Below are 18,572 nucleotides of genomic sequence, written 5' to 3'. Positions count from 1 at the left end.
ATCTGTTTTAGGTTTTACCACCAGCTTTCCTGGTCACAAGGGACAACATGGGAACTTGATGAAGACTAAATTAAATTAATAGCTGCAGCTGGCAATAGATGCATCTTAATGAATTAAATTTTATAGTGAGGTTTAAAGTTCGCGCTTAGTTATTTTCAGTGTTTTAACCACTTTGTTTTATAATAATAAAAGTACTTTACTCATTGAGGTGAAAGCATTACTCACCCATTAAAACTTTCCTACAACCAGTTTGTTATAGCTGCAGATGAAACTCCTGCCTCCATGAACCTGATTTTAGCCCATACGCAAGCTGTTCACAAAAGTGTCAACACACTGCAAAATCAACAGACTTTATTAGTTAAAACTTTAAAATGAACCACATAAATATTTACAAGACAAAACACAAGCAAAGTGATAACAAAAGCTCAGTAAAGAACTTAAACAAGATATATATATAGAAGTATAACTATTATAGAAGTATATAGAAATATTATAGAAGTACAACTTATAAAATGTCAACCGCGAATGAAACAATTTTTTCCTAATTCTTTGACAGGATGAGAAATTTTATTTTATGACATAGAATGTTTTTTTTAAAGGTCTACTTAAGGAAATGCTGCAAATGTAGATGCACTGGAAAAAAAAAACAGACTTTAAACCCTAAAAGCAAAAACATGCACGATGACTCAGACAAAAAATAAAAATCTAAAAATCTTCATCAGAATCTGAATCTATGTTGTAAGCAACAGGTTTCCGAGCACGTGAGGGTTTCTCTCGTGGTGCCGCGGCAACGGGAGCAGATGACTCTTGGTCTGAAATCTGGAAGCTGTCATCCTCGTCCCACTTCTTGGTTTTCTACAAGAAAATATTGTGGAGTTAAAATGAGTGAACGGTGACATGGCCTGAGTAAATTAAAGTCTTCCTCAAGTTCAGTGTATAAAACGGACCTTGGTGGCAGCATTGGTTTTGGCCTTGAGGCGTGACATGAGGTCGTCTGAGCTGCTGTCAGACTCATCAATCACAGTCTGTTTCCGTTTTAGAAGAGGTTTGGCCTTTGCAGCTGGAACTTTCTTTTCAGCCTCCGAATCACTGGAGTCAAACGAGGGGACCTTTCTGGCAGCAGTGTTGGATGAAGGTTTGGTTTTAGAGAGAGCATCCAAGATGGAGGGCTGCTTTGCATCTGGAAAAAAGAAATAAAAAAATGACACATAAATATCAAGAAAAGACTTTTTCTTTTACAATCATACTTTGAAGTGTGTAATGTGTGTGTGCTTTCAAGATATATTTGTAAAAATGAGTAATGATTGTTAAAAGCTTAATTAATAACTAAGAAAAGCTACATCCTGACTTCGGTAACTAGAGGGGTGTTTAATATAAACCACCAAATGAGCTGTCTCTAGTTAGTACCTGTTGCCTTCTTCCTGGACACAGCTGGTTTCTTTGCAGGAGCAGTTTTCTTAGATGCAGGCACCTGATCATCAGACAGTGCTGTATAATTCCACAATGAACAAATTATTAACCTCACAGACCTTTGGCCTAACGTTCTTCATTTTACAACACAACTAACTCATAATACTTACAACTTGACTTGGTTTTGGTTTCTTTGAGAGCCGTTTTGGTCTTTGCTACTTTTTTTGGCTCTGGAGTTCTGGGAGGTGAGGCTGGAGAGCTCAAGTCGCTGTCGGACAGAGCAATGGGCTCTGGGGCAAAGCTTGTGTCCTCATCGCTGAGCACTGCCTTCCGTTTAGGAGCACTCTTCTTCTCCAAGTCATCAAGTTCATCTTCACTGTCAGACAAACTATACTTCACTGGAGCTTTAAAAAGAAAAAAGATTTAATGATTATGTTATTTTAAGTGAGTATTTTAAACAAAGGTGCTGATTCATCATTCTGAATGAGGAACCAAACAGCTGCTGTAGTCAAAACAGAGCTAATCAGAGTCATGGGTGTTTACATGTCTGGAATGTTTACAGCATGTTTTAATTCGAAAAAAAAGAGCCTCAGAGTCACAAAGCCTCACCTTTTGTTTTGCGTTCTATCTTCTCTCTAGGGGCGGCAACTTCCTCCATCTCCATTTCACTAGCAGACTCAGACTCAAAGTCAGACTCTTCATCTGACCACGGGTTCTTCTTCTTCTTGGCGATGGGCTTGAACTGAAGTGTGGTCTGCTTGCTAGTTTTTGTAGCTTTTGCAAAAGGTCATATTTAAACAAAAAGTATTAAACAATGGGTCTCTGGATTTTTTCAAGGTAAAAAACAATCTTGCAGCCTCATTTCAGACAATATGAACACAAACATTTTTAATATTTTTGCAGCAGGCTCTTATATACACACACACACACACAAATTCAGCAACTGGAGCTGGCTAGAATTATCAGCTTCACCAAGGAGCTACACATCTTTTCAAATGCAAAAACATTCACCCAACAGTTAAATATTACAGTGAAGCAAGAACAACATGTAGTATAAAAGGTTAACTGTACAACCTTGTCAAATTTTCTAATTTTCAGTGTAACACTTAATGTGCTCTGCACAGATGTCAAAAGTATATCACGTTTTAATTCAGCATTCTTTATACAGGAAGTCTGTGTTTTGTTTTTTTTTTAGTCTTACCTTTCTCTCCATCCTCCCCAAACTCTATCTTCGTCACAACATCACTCTGCATTGGGGAACAAATCAGTTCATTTGTCAACTGTGATAATCACAATGAATATCTCTACAAGGAACACCGACACCTTGTATTGTTGGGCTTGTATTTAACCACATGTGAGCATACATACCTTAGCTTTCCTGCCTCTTTTGCCTTCTCCTTTCTGAAGATGAGCCTTCTTGTTAGCCTCTGCTTTCATTGTGCTGGTGATGCGTGGAACGACACGGCGGCCCTGTGGGGTGGGCATAGTCTCCTGCTTCACCTTCATCACTTTCCCTTTGCCTTTCCCAGCTCCCTTCACAGGAAGAAAGGCATTCTCACTTTCTTTAGCCTCAAAGCGCTACATGGGACAAGAGAGAAGAAAAGATTTAGACAATTACGGCTCTGGATGCAACCCTAAAATCTAAAGTACTGTTCCAAACAAAGTGTACTTATAACTGGATTCAGAGAAACACGTGACAGAAAGAGAAGATACCTCCAGTTCTTCTGAGAAAGCAGCAAGGTCTTCCCTCCAAAGGTCTGCTGGAGACTTCTTCTTCAGAGTGTTCAGCTCTGTCAACTACAGTAATTGGGTCAAAAATTACCAATTACTTTTTTCATTTTTAATGCTAAATATATTTACAGTAGATGAAACTTACCTTGGCATCCCTCTGTTTGCACAGCTCCTCTTTCTTCTCTTTGGTCAAGAACCACATAGGCATGCTAAGCAGGTAGTTGTAGTCGGGTCCATTATCATCTTTGTCCGTTTGCTCTTCTCCCCCCTCTTCATCTTCTGATTCCTCTTCGTTCTAGTAGATTGAGCACAAAACTAAAATGTAAAATTGGTTCATAGTCTCATATTTTAACAGAGTGCCATTTAATTAAAATGATCCCACCTTCTCTTGGGCCTGTTTCCAAGCCTTGACTGGGTCTGAGTCATAGCCCATCTGTTGCAGCATGCGAATAAGTTCCTTTTTGGGCTTGTTTTCTACAAGCAGATAAACAGTAATAATTCAAAAGGAAAACCCAAGACTAAACCGGGATTCTCAGAGTAAAGGCCAAAGTAACTATAACAATCACAAAAAGTCAAAAGTGTTTTAAAGGTAGCTACTAACCAATGACCAAGGTGCCCTGAATTTTCTCCAGGATGAAACGGGCCTGGTTTGAGAGTTTAGCACTCTCTGCTCCCAGCATGCCAGTCAGCCAGTCCTTTCTCAGCACATAGTACTTCATCCTCAATTCAAAGAAGTCCTTCAGGATATCCTGCACGGATTCATACTTTTTCAAGCTGCCCACGTGGTCAAACAGAACCTGAAAATAAGAAAATACTAATGTTGGAGATGGTTTGGAAAAAAACAGAGCTCTCCAGAGATCATTTCATTTGATCTAATAGGGAGATTTATTCCTCGTTTTGGACTTATGTGGCAGGAATTACCATAGAATTACAGGTGAGAGGGCTCTGGAGCTTGAAAACTTTGTGCAGGCCAACAGCCTCCGCCCTTCTCAGCTTCTCTTCTGTCATCTTGACCACAAAGCGTACAGTCGTGTCAGTGTGATAGTCCTTGTAGTCTGTGATCAGAGGAGGAGCTTTCTCTGTGCCATTCAACATCGGCTCCAGCACGTTCTCCTTGTAGGTCTAAACCAGAGAAAGTAATGCAAGACAACATAGAGTTAATGATGAACGTCAAATAACTTAAAATGAAAGATAACCTATTTAATTGGAGTCAGGTTTGAGTTTACTATTATAATTTACATTTCTATGTCTTTAATGCACCCTTTTAAGAAGGAGAAAGTTTCAATGACTTACCTGTGTCCAGGATTTGACCGGCAATTCAGAGATCTCAATGGTGGTGGAGTCAATGATGGCCACTTCTCCACTATTCATGTACTGGTTATCCATCACCTGCTCAATGGTGCCTTTGAAACCTTTGTAGTTTGGAAGCTATGAGAAAAAAAAAAGACAAGGTCTTATTGGCCTTTTTTTGTGCAAGAAAGCACAAGATGACAGATTAAGAAATCCATGCCCTGTCCTCACCATTGGCAGCGGCTCCTCGCCGTTAAGCATACGGTGAATGTTGCTGATGATCTCACGTATGTCAAAGTTGGGAATCTTACTGGCCCAGCCTGTGCCGATACCTTCGGATCCGTTCACCAGCACAGTGGGGATGATGGGAATGTACCATTCTGGCTCCACACGCTGGTTGTCATCAAAGTTGTACTTCAGGAGGTTGTCATCCACTGGTGGGAAAACAAGACGAGCCAGGGGGCTGGAAGTTGGGAGAATAAGTGAGTAAGTGACAATATAAACCATAAAACATACCTCCACTCTCACTCCTGACTAATAATACAGTGTACAGGAGGCCTGAGGCTAGTGTTTGTTGCAGTGCTTGTTTTCAACCTGAGCATGGTGAAGATGTATCGAGGACTGGCTGAGTCCTTGCCACCGTGCAGCCTGGTTCCAAACTGTCCCAGAGGCTGCAGTAGGTTCATGTTGTTGCTTCCCACAAAGTTCTGGGCTAAACCAATGATTGTCATCATCAGAGAGACCTAGAAAAATAAAGAGATTAAATCATCAGAATTCTTCTTAATAGGTACACAGACAACGGTTAATTACGGCTCTCTCACCTCTCCATGGTGGTAGGCAGACATCTCAGCCACTGAACCGGCCAGCTGGGCCACTTTCACCTCCCGCTTGTCGTTCCTTTTGAAGCAACAGAACAGTACCTTCCTCTGACCTGGTTTCAAACCTAAGTCATACAGAAAATGCACATTTAAGAAATTATTTGATCCAACAGTGCATTTAAGAGTTAAAAAAGTTAGTTCTTAGTGATCATAATCCTCTCACACACCATCCACCAAACAGGGAAGGGACCTCTCATTGTCAGAGTTGGAGAAAAGTACAAGCTCCTTGTTGACAAAGTCATTGTAGGAAAGCGACTTGGTCGATTGACCGTACAGGTAGTCCTGTAAACAAACAAATAATAAAAAAAAGGCATTAAAACTTAATTGAAAACAGTAGTAAAACCCATTAAGCTAATTAACTGTTAGGGGCATTACCTCAGGAAGATTGTGCTCCCTGCGCTGGCGCCTGTTGACCATGTAATTGGTGAGCCACTCTTTTCGCTCTTCCACTTTCTTCTTGCTAAAGGCCTGAACAAAAAAAAAAAAACAAACAAACAATCAAAAAGGTTAATATTTGCATAGAACACTAAAATGACTAGTCACATCTTGGCCAAAAACTCAGAGATTTGTACTAAACATGTGGGAAACATCTTACAAGGGTGATAGCTTCATCATCTTTAGGTCCTGAGTACTTGAAGGGAATACGGTGTCTCTGCATATCAGAGAAGTACTCCTTGGCTTCCTGAGATGTGCTTGTTCCCAAACCTGGATGGTCAAATACAGAAAAGTTATCATGATATTAAAACACATTCACAAGTACATCCAACACACTAACCAGGTATGATTAGCTGCTTACTTGTCTGGTTTTACTACCACACAGGGGTTTGGAACAAACCTTTGTAGTATTTGACTTTCCAAGATTTGTGGTTGGGCTGGCTCGCCTTCCATGCGTTGAATTCAGGAATACTGTAGAAAGACATCTGCGTTTTCTTGTAAGATGCCTAATAAAAGGGGAACAAAATGTCACATTTTGTGTTGATGTCTTGTCAGGACCTTGCAATATATTTGAAAAAAAGCTAAGAAAAAAAGATTTTACGCGAAACTGAGTTTTTGTAAGCAAGAAAAATATTATTAATCATCTTAAAAAGTCTCATGCAGCATTATGTGACATTCATTCAGTTGAGTATTATCAGGTTTTGGCACTAGATGGTGGTATTGTTATAAAATTAGGCAGCCTGCCTGGAAAATGCAATATGTACCTCTTATGGGAAAGAAAATTACATTTGTTTCACATTATTAATTTCCATATAAGCCAGCTATCAAATAATGTAATTTGGTGGTTGGTTGGCACACAGCCCAAACTGGCAAACAGCCAGGTTAAGATATCTAAAGCAGGAACAAGACTTTTACTGAGCCCAAGTACCTTGATGATGGGGGTGATGAACTCTTCCAGGAAGTTATGGCGTAGCAACGATGGCCAGTTGTGGTGGATGAAGTTGATCAGCAAACCCTTAATGTGGGAGCCATCTTGATCCTGTCGCAGCAAAAACAAAAAAACAAAAAATAAAACCCACATTAACAATCAAAACTGAATAAAACAAACAATAATAATAATATTAAAAACTTATGAACCTTATAACAACTTTAACATTTCTGTATCTTTCTTAAAACTGATGTGATAGAATCTAATTGAGAATAAGACATGATCTTTATTACTATAACCAGCACGCTTCATGCTGGTCATTAAACCTTTCCATCAGATATTATGCTAAGAGGAATGCTTGCTCAAATTCAGAGGCCTCCTTCAAACAACAAATGAGAAACAAAGAATTCAGAGCCCTTCATTTACTCTTGCTTTACATGTGCCTTGCAAAACACTGTAACTGGAATCTGTATCACATTTATCCAGGTAGTTTTACGTTATGGCTGTGAATGAAATAAATCACCTGATCTGTCATGATCATGATCTTGCCATAACGCAGACTTCTGAGTGAATCTTGGTCGCTGTAGTTCTTCTTGTACTGTAGACCGAGGATCTTGATAATGTTGTTAATTTCAGCGTTATCCATAATCTGCAGAGGAAAAGCACACCATTTATTCTAAATGCTGTTGACATTACAGACAGATGATGTTAAACAGTTTTCTCCAACTGAACAATGATTTAAACTATGTTTTGGTTAATTACTGTCATGATACGTAGCCGCTTCACTACTGAGCTGTCATCTCACTACAAGGAGAAAAAGTAAACCTGCTGTGAAGCCTGACCTGTTTGTGTGAGGCCTCCCGGACGTTGAGCATTTTTCCTCTGAGAGGGAACACACCATATCGATCCCTTCCAACCACTCCCAGCCCAGACACAGCAAGTGTCTTGGCTGAGTCTCCTTCGGTAAGGATCAACGTGCAGCCAACGGAGTTCTTCCCACCTGCAAAAAAAAATGGGTATCAGTGGAAAACTGCTGCTTATTGGAATCTTGATAACAATAACGTGTATAAAAAATTAAACAGTACTTGGGTAAACATTACCTGCATCATTGGCATCATCCAGTTTTGGCACACCTTTGATTTTTGTGTGCTTAACAGCAGAGCATTTCTTGTTGAGCTGAGACTGAGCCTTAAACTTCACCCAGTTCATGATGCTTTCCACAATTCCACAACCTGTGGCCTAGGTGAACCAGAATATGAGGAGCAATTAGAAAAAGGTGAATGAGTGAACACCCAAAATGATAAAATGCCATTGCTGGCCATTGCTTTCATCAGTACCTGCTTAATGAACTTATCACTGAGGGGACAAGTGGACCCAAACTTCTTTTGCTGCAGTGTCATGTTCTCTTTGGTTTGAGAGTCAAAGGTGGGGTTTTCAATCAGGCAGTTAACAAATAGCCACATGTGGTTCTTCACCTGTATGGAAATGGGGGGAGAAATCAGTAAACACAGGCATGAATTTGAACTGACTGTGTTCAGCTCTGTAACAGAAGAGGCAAGGGTTACTCTACCTGGAAAGGCTTGACAACTACACCAGCTTTGTTCTTTTTCTTCACCACTTCAATGAGCTTGCCAACCACCTGGTCAGCCACATAGTCGATGTGCCTGCCTCCCTAAGATCCATAACACACACACACGATCCCATTTGCAGAATAAATGTTGTAAATCTTAATCACAGTGACACAAAGTGGCTTGGAAAGCAGCCAAACTTGTACTTAACAAAAGGAAAGCCTCAAAATGCTTTATAGATGCTTTCACATGTAAATTAAAAAATGGCTGACAATACAAGAAAGTTAGGACTGTAACAGTATTCCAACAAACTTTTTCAAATCTTAAACTGATCATTGGACATAGATGTCAAAGCCATTAGTGTTTTATTAATTACTCTGTTACACAATACCTCCAATAAAAATAATGAACTACAATGAGACATTACCTTCGTAGTGGCAATGCTGTTGACAAAGCTGACTTGCTGGAAACCTTTCTCGCTCATGGTGAGGCACACCTCCCAGCGACCACTGACCGTCTCATGGACCACAGTGAGGGGACCACCCAGCTCATCCACCTTGTCCTTCACGTACATGTCCACATAGCTACGAAAACCTGTAATCTGAGGTGCAAGAACAAAATGTACACCTTGGTACCAATTTCTAAGTTTTAACTTAAGACTATTTGCAAAAATAAAGGTGTGCAGCATGGGACAGATACTCTTGCCTTTGCAAGACACATGTTAGAGGTGGTGAAAAAAAAAAACATAATCCAAATGAGAAAACAGCAACTAGCAACAATAATGTTTAAAGAAGCTATACACACAGTTTGCTTCTTGGAAATTTTGGGTTGTTGGACAAATGGGGAGAGAAAAACACTCCACTAAGAACAAAACAAGGCAATACAAAGTCATGGAAAAACCCAGAATACTAGGTTAATAGTTTTTTTTTTCTATGAAATTATTAGCATGATCAATTAAAAAAACACTCATTGTGAGACTAAACACAGAATATTAGCTAAATTAAAAACCATGGATGCATCTGTGACAGCAGTTAAACCTTTCTCACCTCAGTGTAGTCTGAAACATATCAGCTTTATGTTATAGCTGAGATTAAAAGAATTACCTAGTTGTTAAGTTATGAACATTTCAAATATAGTGTTCAAAGAATAATAAATAGCAACATTTACAACTTCAAGAGCTGAAAAAAATTCAGAGCATTAAACTTACTGGAAGTCTCTTGCCATTGAAGAAGACCTTCACACCCTTGGTAGATCCTGCAATGTCATAGGCCCTCCTGGTCATCAAAGCTACTGTGTCTTTGTCCAGGACGCTCATCTTAAACTTCGGCAGATCAGGCCTGAAGGTGATGCAAGTGTACTCGTCTCCATCAAAAGGTTTGATGTTAGCATCCCCTGCTCTGCCCATGTTATCATACCAAGTCTGAGGAAAACATGGAAGCACTGAAAAATTGCATTTTCAGCTATTAACAAAAAGGAGCAAGTGTGAATCATTCTGCTTTCTACCTGCTTGAAAACCTTTCTTGACTCTTTACAGGCAGTCTCTACAGTGAACTTCGTACTGAAGATGTTGCAAAGTTTAGCACCATATCCATTTCGTCCACCTAAAGAACAAGTACAGAGGTCAGTTAGTTTAGACAATGCAATGTGTGGCATAAAATCTTTTCACCTACAAATGAAGTCTATATAATTATTCATTTAATCACTAGAAAAATATTTGTTTAATTGCAAACCCTGCCCATGCATCTAGCCTTTTTCATGAGTGTGACTAGGTAATGTATCAAACAATTAAATAATGAGATATACGCAATCATACCTAATGGCCAAAATACCTGCAAGTAGAAAAATATGCTAATATCTTGAGCAAAGTAAAAATATAGAAACAGCTGGTCTTACCAGTAACCTTCTTCTCATCGTCATCATAATTACTGGAGGTAAGGAGCTGTCCAAAAATGAGAGCAGGCACGAAGACCTTCTCCACCTTGTGCTCCACCACAGGAATCCCTTTCCCATTATTCCATATGCTGATGGTGTTGTTTTCACTAAGAAAATACACACAATTCACCATGAATTGTAATAGATATCCAGTGTGTGGGGGCAGTAGAAGCAAAATGGTAATGTGGGTGAATTTCAAGTTATTTTAAGATCTGGTAGTAAGATGTTACAAGTTACTCACACATCAATGTTGACTTTGATGCAGGACATGTTCTTGTCCCTCTGCTTATTGTCAGCTGCATTTACTATTTAGGCAATTCAACAAACAAGGTTTCAGTAAAGAGAATGTACCATAAGATAGTCAAGACATCATTTAAAGCAGTGAAAACCATTTACTCACCAAGGATCTCATCAAAAATCTTGTAAAGCCCAGGCACATACGTCACATCACGGCAGTTTAGACCAACACTCCCATCATACACCCACATTTGCTGAAAGAAGAAATCAGCTGATGATTACAAACATATTTATACTTCCTAGTTTGCTGTTCACAAAAAGGCTAGTGATTTCTTACTTGAGTGACAGGCTCTACAGAGCCTATGTAGGAATCAGGTCTGAGCAAAATGTGCTCCAACTGTGTCTTCTTCTGATAGATCCTCTCCACCGACAGCCGCTTTGGATCTTTCTTCACCTTTCCCAGTGGCTTATTTTCTAAAAAGGCCTGGTGAAAACAACACAGGGTTTAAACACCATGTTGACAGGGTTCACATATAGATTGATAAATAAAACCTCTTCTATAAAATAAACAACAACAAAAGCCCTACTACAACAGTGCAATTCCCCTCTGGGGTTAATGCATAACTCTTCATTTATTATATTTCATAAGCACTAAACGCTTGAGATAGTGTATATTTTTTATTAATCTATTTTCTGGAACAAGATAAATGCACTATTACCTTTTTTTTCTTTCCAATGAGATGTCACAGTTAATGGCTTTGAAACCTAAAGCTTCCTGCGTCCAAGCTACTGAGCTAAGATTGTTGTTTTTGTCGCATAACAAAAGAAGTTCTGGCTAATAAACCTAAAATACTACATTCAAACTATGTTTAACCAGACAATAATCCAAAATATAGGTTACATTATTTTAATTGGCATGAGAAGATATATATATCTTTGGGTAAATGCATGGTTAATGTTTTAGAGCAGAGCATTGGTCAGAGGCCTAAAAAAGAAATAAAACGTTTGGAAACGTGCCTGTGCTCGGAACTGATGTATTACGTTACCGAAATGAGTACAACACATAACGATGCGTTTTTGGCAATTATATTTCCCATAATCAATTTGTAAGTCTTAGAAATCCCATGGCATAACATTTCAAATGTTGTTCACTAAGATTTTCAATGTAGCTAAAGCATGTCGGCTAGCTAAAATTAAACGTTGATAAAACGTTTTACAACGTGCTGCAGACTAATAACAGCAAATATCAAAGTGACAGTCGAATTACCTTCAGCGGTTCAGCCATTCTTCTTTATATTTATTGTTTGAAATATCGTTCAAATTACCTACAAAATTACACAAACGACTCGCCACGAGTCCTCACAATAACGCCCGACCTCAAAATTTCTTTTTTATCACAAAGGAAGGAAAGAACCCAGTTTGAAGATTCGAAATTTGGTCTAACAGTCTCCCGCCAACTTTTTTGACCAATCACACGCTAGACCTCTTGGCACATCTGTCCAATGAGGAACGCAAGACTGTTCTCTTCAAGTAAGCAGCCAATAGTTGACAGCAGAAGCAACACAGACACGCCTACTGTGAGTCTCACGACCAATCTGTTTCCCAAGATCGGAAAGGATGCTTTAATAAATACTAAATACACAGAATAACATGTTAACTGTATACAAAGTAACACTCACTGTTAAGAATAACAAATAGCATGAGTTTAAAGAGAAATTCTAATTAATATGCAGCCATATACATTACATTAAGCATTTGACCAAGCAGTTTACTGTCTGTCACCAGTATGTTTTTTCAATTTTTTGTTCCATGTTGAAATCATGTATTACCAAGCTCAATAAAGCCTTTCTTATATCTCTTTCAAGCTTACATATTACTTAAAGGATTACATGTATCACACAAAATCTGAAATCAGGTTTTTACCCATAATCTATTCACAAATTATAACCTTGAGACAAAGTGCAGACTTCTATTTTATTTATTTATTTATTTTTAACAGCTTGGTAATTTATATGACTGCCACATCTACTCAGTCAGGAAATAATTAAACACATTTCCTAAATGTCTAATCAAAAACTGCGAAACATGTAATTTTGTGATGAGAAGACTCTCGTATATTTAATTATCTGCAAAGGTGCAAAATCTAAACTGCAAGACAGATTCTCCTTCTTGTCATGTCATGTTCACCCTAAAAATTTTGCTTGGTTTATCATTATCCTCCCATCCCAAATCTCCTTTCATTTCCTCTAGTTGCTCTGCTACACACACACACACACACACACACAAACACACACACTGTTCTTACACACATGGTAGCAGCTTGAAATTCAGTGGTAAATGGGTTTATTTCCCCAGAGGCGTGCTGCTGTGTTTTCATGATAGCCTTTAGCTAATTTGTTTAACACACAAAGCTTTGTCTGTCATACTGCTGTGTTCTGCTGGGCTAAAAATATTCAGAAATATTTTAAAGTAAGTAACGCAGATAAAAATAAATAAATAAATAAGTTGGATTTTATTCAGCGAGCAAACAGGTCTTTGTGTTTCTGCCCCAGTGACTTTTGGTTAAAGGAAAGCAATAACTTGATTTACCGAACAGATCTGCACTCTTATCTGTTTTCTCTGCTATGTTGCCCACTCATCTGACCTTGGTATAATAGGATGGAGCAGTTTGACTTGAATAGCTATGAACCAGCAGATAATCTATGAAAACACCCTCAACTGTACATATGAGTGAAGGTGCAAGCACACACCCCTGCTTGGTATTTCAACCCCTTTTTTAAAACTACATAACAAGATTAATCTCCTTCATAAAATTCAAGACTGCTCTAACTGCCCTCAAACCTTCTATGGGCACCAAAGAGGACTTGCTACTTCAAATCAGAATATTTATTTTGTATTATACTCCATCTGAAAAAAATAAAATCAAATAAAACATTACTCATGAGCTTAATTTCAACTAAAACTATCTTAGTACTGTTATTAGTTTTAAATTTGCAAATCATACACATCTTTGCTTTGGGACAGACAGTGTAAGAAGATCAGCAACGCGGTCATGTCTGCTCAGTGCCCCTACCTGCTATATAACAAAGCATTTTCTGTCCTAGAGTGGCAGTTGTCAACGTCATCACCTGCTGAACCTAAACACTTGGAAATGTCATGTGAAGCACAACAAGAGCCGTTTTACAGGATAATAAACTATGGAAGCTATGAGACAATTTCTGAGTCTTTTGTGGTCAAACTACCCATGGATTGCATTTTACAGTTTTTCATAAGATTGTGTGGTTAGCTTTTGATACAGCTATCTTGGCCAGGACTTTCTTCCAAAATTGGTTTTTAATCTGAATAGAGTTCTTTTTCCTGATTAAATAGATAAGAGTATTTAAGATTTAAGAGTAAAACTGTGCTCTCAAGCTCTTGCCAACACAGTGTTTAGTAAGCCTGTTAGGGTTGGTAAATAACACCAAGAAATGACAATTAAACTGCAAGAAAAACTCAGTGTTGTCAGATGGGATTCAAAATAGATGACCAAAAGAAATAAAATGAAAAATGGTCAATGGTCTTACACATGAATCAAACCAGGGACTCCAAGTAAAAAAAATCTTGCAACTTAGGTTGTTAGGTTAGTCAGGGGATAAGAAGTGGATGTACCCATCATAATCCAAAGTTTTAGGAGGTGTAGGACCCAAATGCAGGACTACAAGGCAGGAGGCAGATGTATAAAGAAAAGTCAGCATCACAATCAAATATACTAGAGACTAGAAAAAAAAACATGAGTCACTGACTCATGAAACACAAACTTAGTGAGGCAGGAAGAAAAACTAACTGAAATAACAAAGAAACAGAATAAAGAAGGAAATTACATAATCTTATTACAAAGAACATGAAAACAGGGTGAAATCTAAACCAACAGTTCACAGTGACCTAGAAAATTCACAGACAGGAGCCACTAAAATGTAGCTCACTGATTTAAGAAATGGAGGTCTTAAGATCCTCGAGTTCAGAATTTGACTATCACAGTTTTGGTCTATATGCAGTCAGAAGTGAAAATGAGAACAAGTGGGTGGAGCTGGAGTGAAATCATTATGAGGTCGGACAGAAAGACCTTTTGAGGTCTAACAGTTAATTCTATATGAATACCAATTAGAAGAATGAACCAGGCTATGTCACAGAGCATCTTATAATGGAAGCTCCATCTGAGCCAATGATTTTGATTACATTGAGCTGTATTTAATTTGGCTACTTAAACCAGTTCAGACTCTCTTTGAATTTTGAAGCACTTCCTCACTGACTTGACAACTCCAGCTCAGAGACATACATTGACAGAGCTTTCAAATACAAGATTTGCTCCTCGAATCTGCTAAAACATGTAGTCTGATGTTATTTTTTTAAACCCCCACTTTTCAAATAAATTCAGCTCTCTTGGTTTGACATTGATAAGTAATCTTTGACCTGCAGGGACAAAAAGGAAGCAACCATTAGGATGAAACTTGAATGGGTGACAGCAGTGGAGCTTAAATACTGGAAAGTTTATGTTGTCCAATGAGGAAAAAAAAATAATCAGCATGAGCATTACAGCTTAGAAAAGTGTTTGGCAGTGCGGACAAACGGTTACCATTAAAATACAACATTTTGAAGTGCATCTGTTTTCAGAATGCATAATTGTCACGTAACCTTTAATTCAGCTACATATTTTATGACTCGCATCTAAGTTATTACTATTCTAACCCTGTAACACACTTGCACAGAACTCCTCTTATCAAGTACAAGTGGGCAGTTTGAAACTGGGAATACTAAGTACTTAGCATCCTGAAATAGTCACCCAGCAAAGTAGATGGACGTGTTTGCAGTACCACCTACTTTCCTGATTATTTATTGATGGCTCTGTGTTTTCTTTTAGTTGATGAAGCTTGACGGCCAGCAAAGTGGAGCAGAGAGAAACTTGAAGTGACATACATCTGTTGATAGATGTCTGAAGGGGGTGTTTGCTTTGGCTGTAAGGCCTATGACACACATGAGGCATGCAGCTTTATGGACATTAGTTTGATGGGTAAACAAGTGTGTCAACAGAACATTTGACAAGTGTGTCAGAAAACTTGGATTGCATAAAAGATATATCAATATATCAATTGGGAATTTTATGCTCTGGTTTTTATACAAATTCAGTAAAATATGTTCAAAGTGCAGGCAGCTTTTGTGTTGCGCTAAGCTAACTGGCAGAATGCTGTAGTTCTCCATATCTTGTACCCCTGCTTTACTGGCCAAATATCTCAAAAACAGCTCTTTTAGCAGAGCCAGTATTAAATTGTGCAATTTGTGTTCTTCTACAGAAATGGTTTAAACCATTTTGCCTGACTTTAACACAGTTTTTCTGAGTAATTACTTCCTGGCAAAGTCTACACCCATGTTTCCCTGTGGGTGTTAGATGACCAACAGGAAGTAGGGCATGAAGAGCAAATACACATACTTACCACCCTTTTGTGATTGAAATGAGGATAAAGCTTAAATAATATTATAGTTTTATGTCTTCCGGCCCTTTATTTCAGTGTGGATGTCATTTTTTGTTGTTAGGAGGAGGAAAAACATCACATATCCTTTAAAATGTCACATATAAATATTTAATCTTTGAATATCTTGTAGCCTAAAAGAAATTCAAACCATGTTAGGGTAGTAAATCAATATCAGCTGGCAGAACTAACATTTACAACACTGAAATACAGGATACTCCCTCAGCTTACGTTTCGCTCATGTTTTGACCATCATGTTTCCAGTTGTGTCCTTGTGAGTCCACAACATGACCTTTAAAGTGAATACCCCTCCCTGGCTGTCATTGTGAATACGTCTGAGACGCACAATGAGGGAGTGAGAATTATTAATTACGTCAAAAGGGCAGCGGAAACAGCTTCAGCCACCTCTATACTTGGCAGGCAACTAGAGGCGAATATAACCACTTAGCATTTAAGAAGCAGTACATTAGCGTCTTTAACGTCACTTGCACTTACAGTAGGAAATATTATCGCAAAGTGTTTCTCAAAGCTAGAAACAGTAGTTTTTAGCTTTCTCTTCCTGTTATTCCATTATATGAAACGTGGCATATAAACTGGCAGCCAAAGCTAGCTAAGTACCACAAATCCAACATTAATCCTTTTCTGATTCAGACTTTTTCTTTAGTCTGTGTTATGATTTTTTTATGCACCAAACCAAGAAAATGAACAGAGTAAACATTAGTGCAGAGCATTAGCATGCTAGCATTGTTGTGCAAACTAACAATAACTGATTTTAGCATTTAGCTCACAACATATAGCAAAGATGTCCATTCTTGTCAAATAAGGAATAACTTCAACATTTCGCTATGAGACATAAACACAATTTTGTTCATCAAATTTAGTTTTTTCTGCTTTAGTGAATATTTTACAGATATGCTACTACTTTACCAGAATGATGAAGCTATTAGTGTTAAAGGTTCTGTATCTGAAAGGCTTTTAGATTCTTCTAAAGGCAGCTTGGGGGTTTGTGACCCACAGGATTGGAAGTGGAAACTATGACATTAAAAATCCAGCATTTCATGAGAAACCATAGTGAAGCACATGAGAGCAGTAGGGTTCAGCTGTAGCTGACTTCCCCACTTAGGTTTCCCTTCTGCTGGCTTCATTGCCTCCTCTTGATTAAATGATGTAAGAATGTACTATAATTCATTTAAGAACCTGATACTGCAGAACAAACAAAAAACAATGTTAATGTTATATTTTGCATGACACAGAAGATGCTGCATAAGAATAGCTAACTTGGTTTGCCTTGGTATCTTAATGTTAGATAAAAAAGCTAAAACACCAACTCCAACCGGTCGACCCAGATGGCCGCCCTTCCTGAGTCTGTTTCTGTTGGAGGTTTTCCTTCCTTTTAAAAGGGAGTTTTTTTCCTCTTTCCACTGTTGTCTGCTTCCCTGTGCATGCTCAGAATGAGGACTTGAATTGAAGAGAATATTTGATACAATTTGTTGCTTTTCTTAAATGGGCCATTATTTTTTATTAATTGATTATAAATTGGACTACATTGAATCATGTAATGTATTTGTTTTAATTGGATTAGAATTGGACTACAGTGAACTGTACTGAACTGAACTGTGTCTGTAAAAGGGCCTTGAGATGAATGTGGTGAATTGGTGTTATACAAATAAAGTTAAATTGCACCGAACTGAATAACAAACAGCTAAAACAGAGATAAAATTATTGTTTATTTTGAAAGAGTTTTTTAAAAAATAAATGCAACACTGGATAAAAATAAATCTCGTGCCATTGCAGAAGCTTATCGAAACAATGTTACAGCAAATGCTGCTGTAATCAAAGCTAAAGGTGGTCCAACAAAATATTAGAGTGTAACTTTTTATTTGGGCCAGGCAGTGTATGTGAGGATTGCACAGTTGTGATTAGCACTGCTGCCTCACAGCAAGAAGGTCACTGGGTCCAGTGACCAGTCAGAGAAGGCAGAGCTGTTTGGGAAGGAGGCCTGAAAGACAGTGACACAACAGATTAAAAAACAATGAATTCTTTGAATATTACACATAAACTGTAGATCCATAAAATAACATAATGAACTGTTCATGAGCTTAATATGGGCTCTTTAAAACGTATAAGTGTAATTTTTTTTGTCTTTATTCTAAACACCTTCCAAAAATAGGTAATTACAAACAACATTAGCCACTTGGAATGTGCTAGTTGAACATAAAATTATGTTTTTTCTGAAAATACAAGTCTCCAAACCTTGTGGTTAAATGCTTTTGACTAGATTCATCCATCCACAGCTCAGTCAGTAGGAAATTCAGCAAGACTCAAAAGAATATCTGCAACACTTTCATACTGGAACTCCATTGTTTCCTTAATGTCAATGATATCTAACTTCAAAGGGAAGACTCTTCAAAGGCAGGCTGAGGTGAGGTGACCTGCCTGAAACTTGCAGTAGGGAAATCCTTTTAACACACTGTTCTTGCAGCTTTTGATTAAAAGGTTCAAGACAGGCAAGGAAATAAATAAATAAAGCAGGTTAATGTCGTATTCACAAAGACAAGGCGCCACTTTGATCTTGCTCAGGGATGAGGTGTAAGCTAGGAGCCAAAAGCAGAAAGTGTGGGTGCGTCCGTGTGCTTAAGTATATGTAGTGTGTACTGGT

General features: G+C 38.1%; 1 protein-coding gene across 1 annotated transcript; it reads right to left on the bottom strand.

Annotated features, from left to right (window-relative positions):
* Nucleotides 1-398: 398 nt before the first annotated feature.
* On the bottom strand, nt 399-11,846 carry top2a (DNA topoisomerase II alpha). Its single transcript, XM_041974868.1, has 34 exons — nt 11,677-11,846; nt 10,747-10,893; nt 10,573-10,663; nt 10,414-10,477; nt 10,134-10,279; nt 9,744-9,841; nt 9,448-9,660; nt 8,668-8,841; nt 8,243-8,344; nt 8,010-8,147; nt 7,773-7,911; nt 7,515-7,672; nt 7,196-7,321; nt 6,673-6,783; nt 6,145-6,250; nt 5,905-6,014; nt 5,685-5,777; nt 5,477-5,591; nt 5,253-5,374; nt 5,026-5,174; nt 4,663-4,894; nt 4,435-4,569; nt 4,063-4,263; nt 3,743-3,938; nt 3,524-3,615; nt 3,287-3,436; nt 3,124-3,207; nt 2,779-2,988; nt 2,612-2,657; nt 2,020-2,184; nt 1,581-1,814; nt 1,408-1,488; nt 948-1,180; nt 399-855 (listed from the first exon to the last, which is right to left on the bottom strand). Exons 1-34 carry the CDS (start codon nt 11,692-11,694, stop codon nt 706-708), a joined length of 4,629 nt encoding a protein of 1,542 aa, XP_041830802.1. The 5' UTR covers nt 11,695-11,846; the 3' UTR covers nt 399-705.
* Nucleotides 11,847-18,572: the final 6,726 nt, after the last annotated feature.

This window comes from Melanotaenia boesemani, chromosome 21 (genome assembly GCF_017639745.1).
Source record: "Melanotaenia boesemani isolate fMelBoe1 chromosome 21, fMelBoe1.pri, whole genome shotgun sequence".
Classification (NCBI taxonomy): Eukaryota; Metazoa; Chordata; class Actinopteri; order Atheriniformes; family Melanotaeniidae; genus Melanotaenia; species Melanotaenia boesemani.
This window is presented reverse-complemented; position numbering and strand designations above follow the sequence as displayed.

What these genes read in the sequence shown, in the direction of transcription:
- top2a (XM_041974868.1), bottom strand. An exon ending in GGGAGGCCTCACACAAACAG is followed by an intron (nt 7,322 to 7,514) that starts GTCAGGCTTCAC and finishes TTTCCTCTGCAG; the next exon opens with ATTATGGATAACGCTGAAAT. An exon ending in GGAAACAGGCCCAAGAGAAG is followed by an intron (nt 3,437 to 3,523) that starts GTGGGATCATTT and finishes TCAATCTACTAG; the next exon opens with AACGAAGAGGAATCAGAAGA.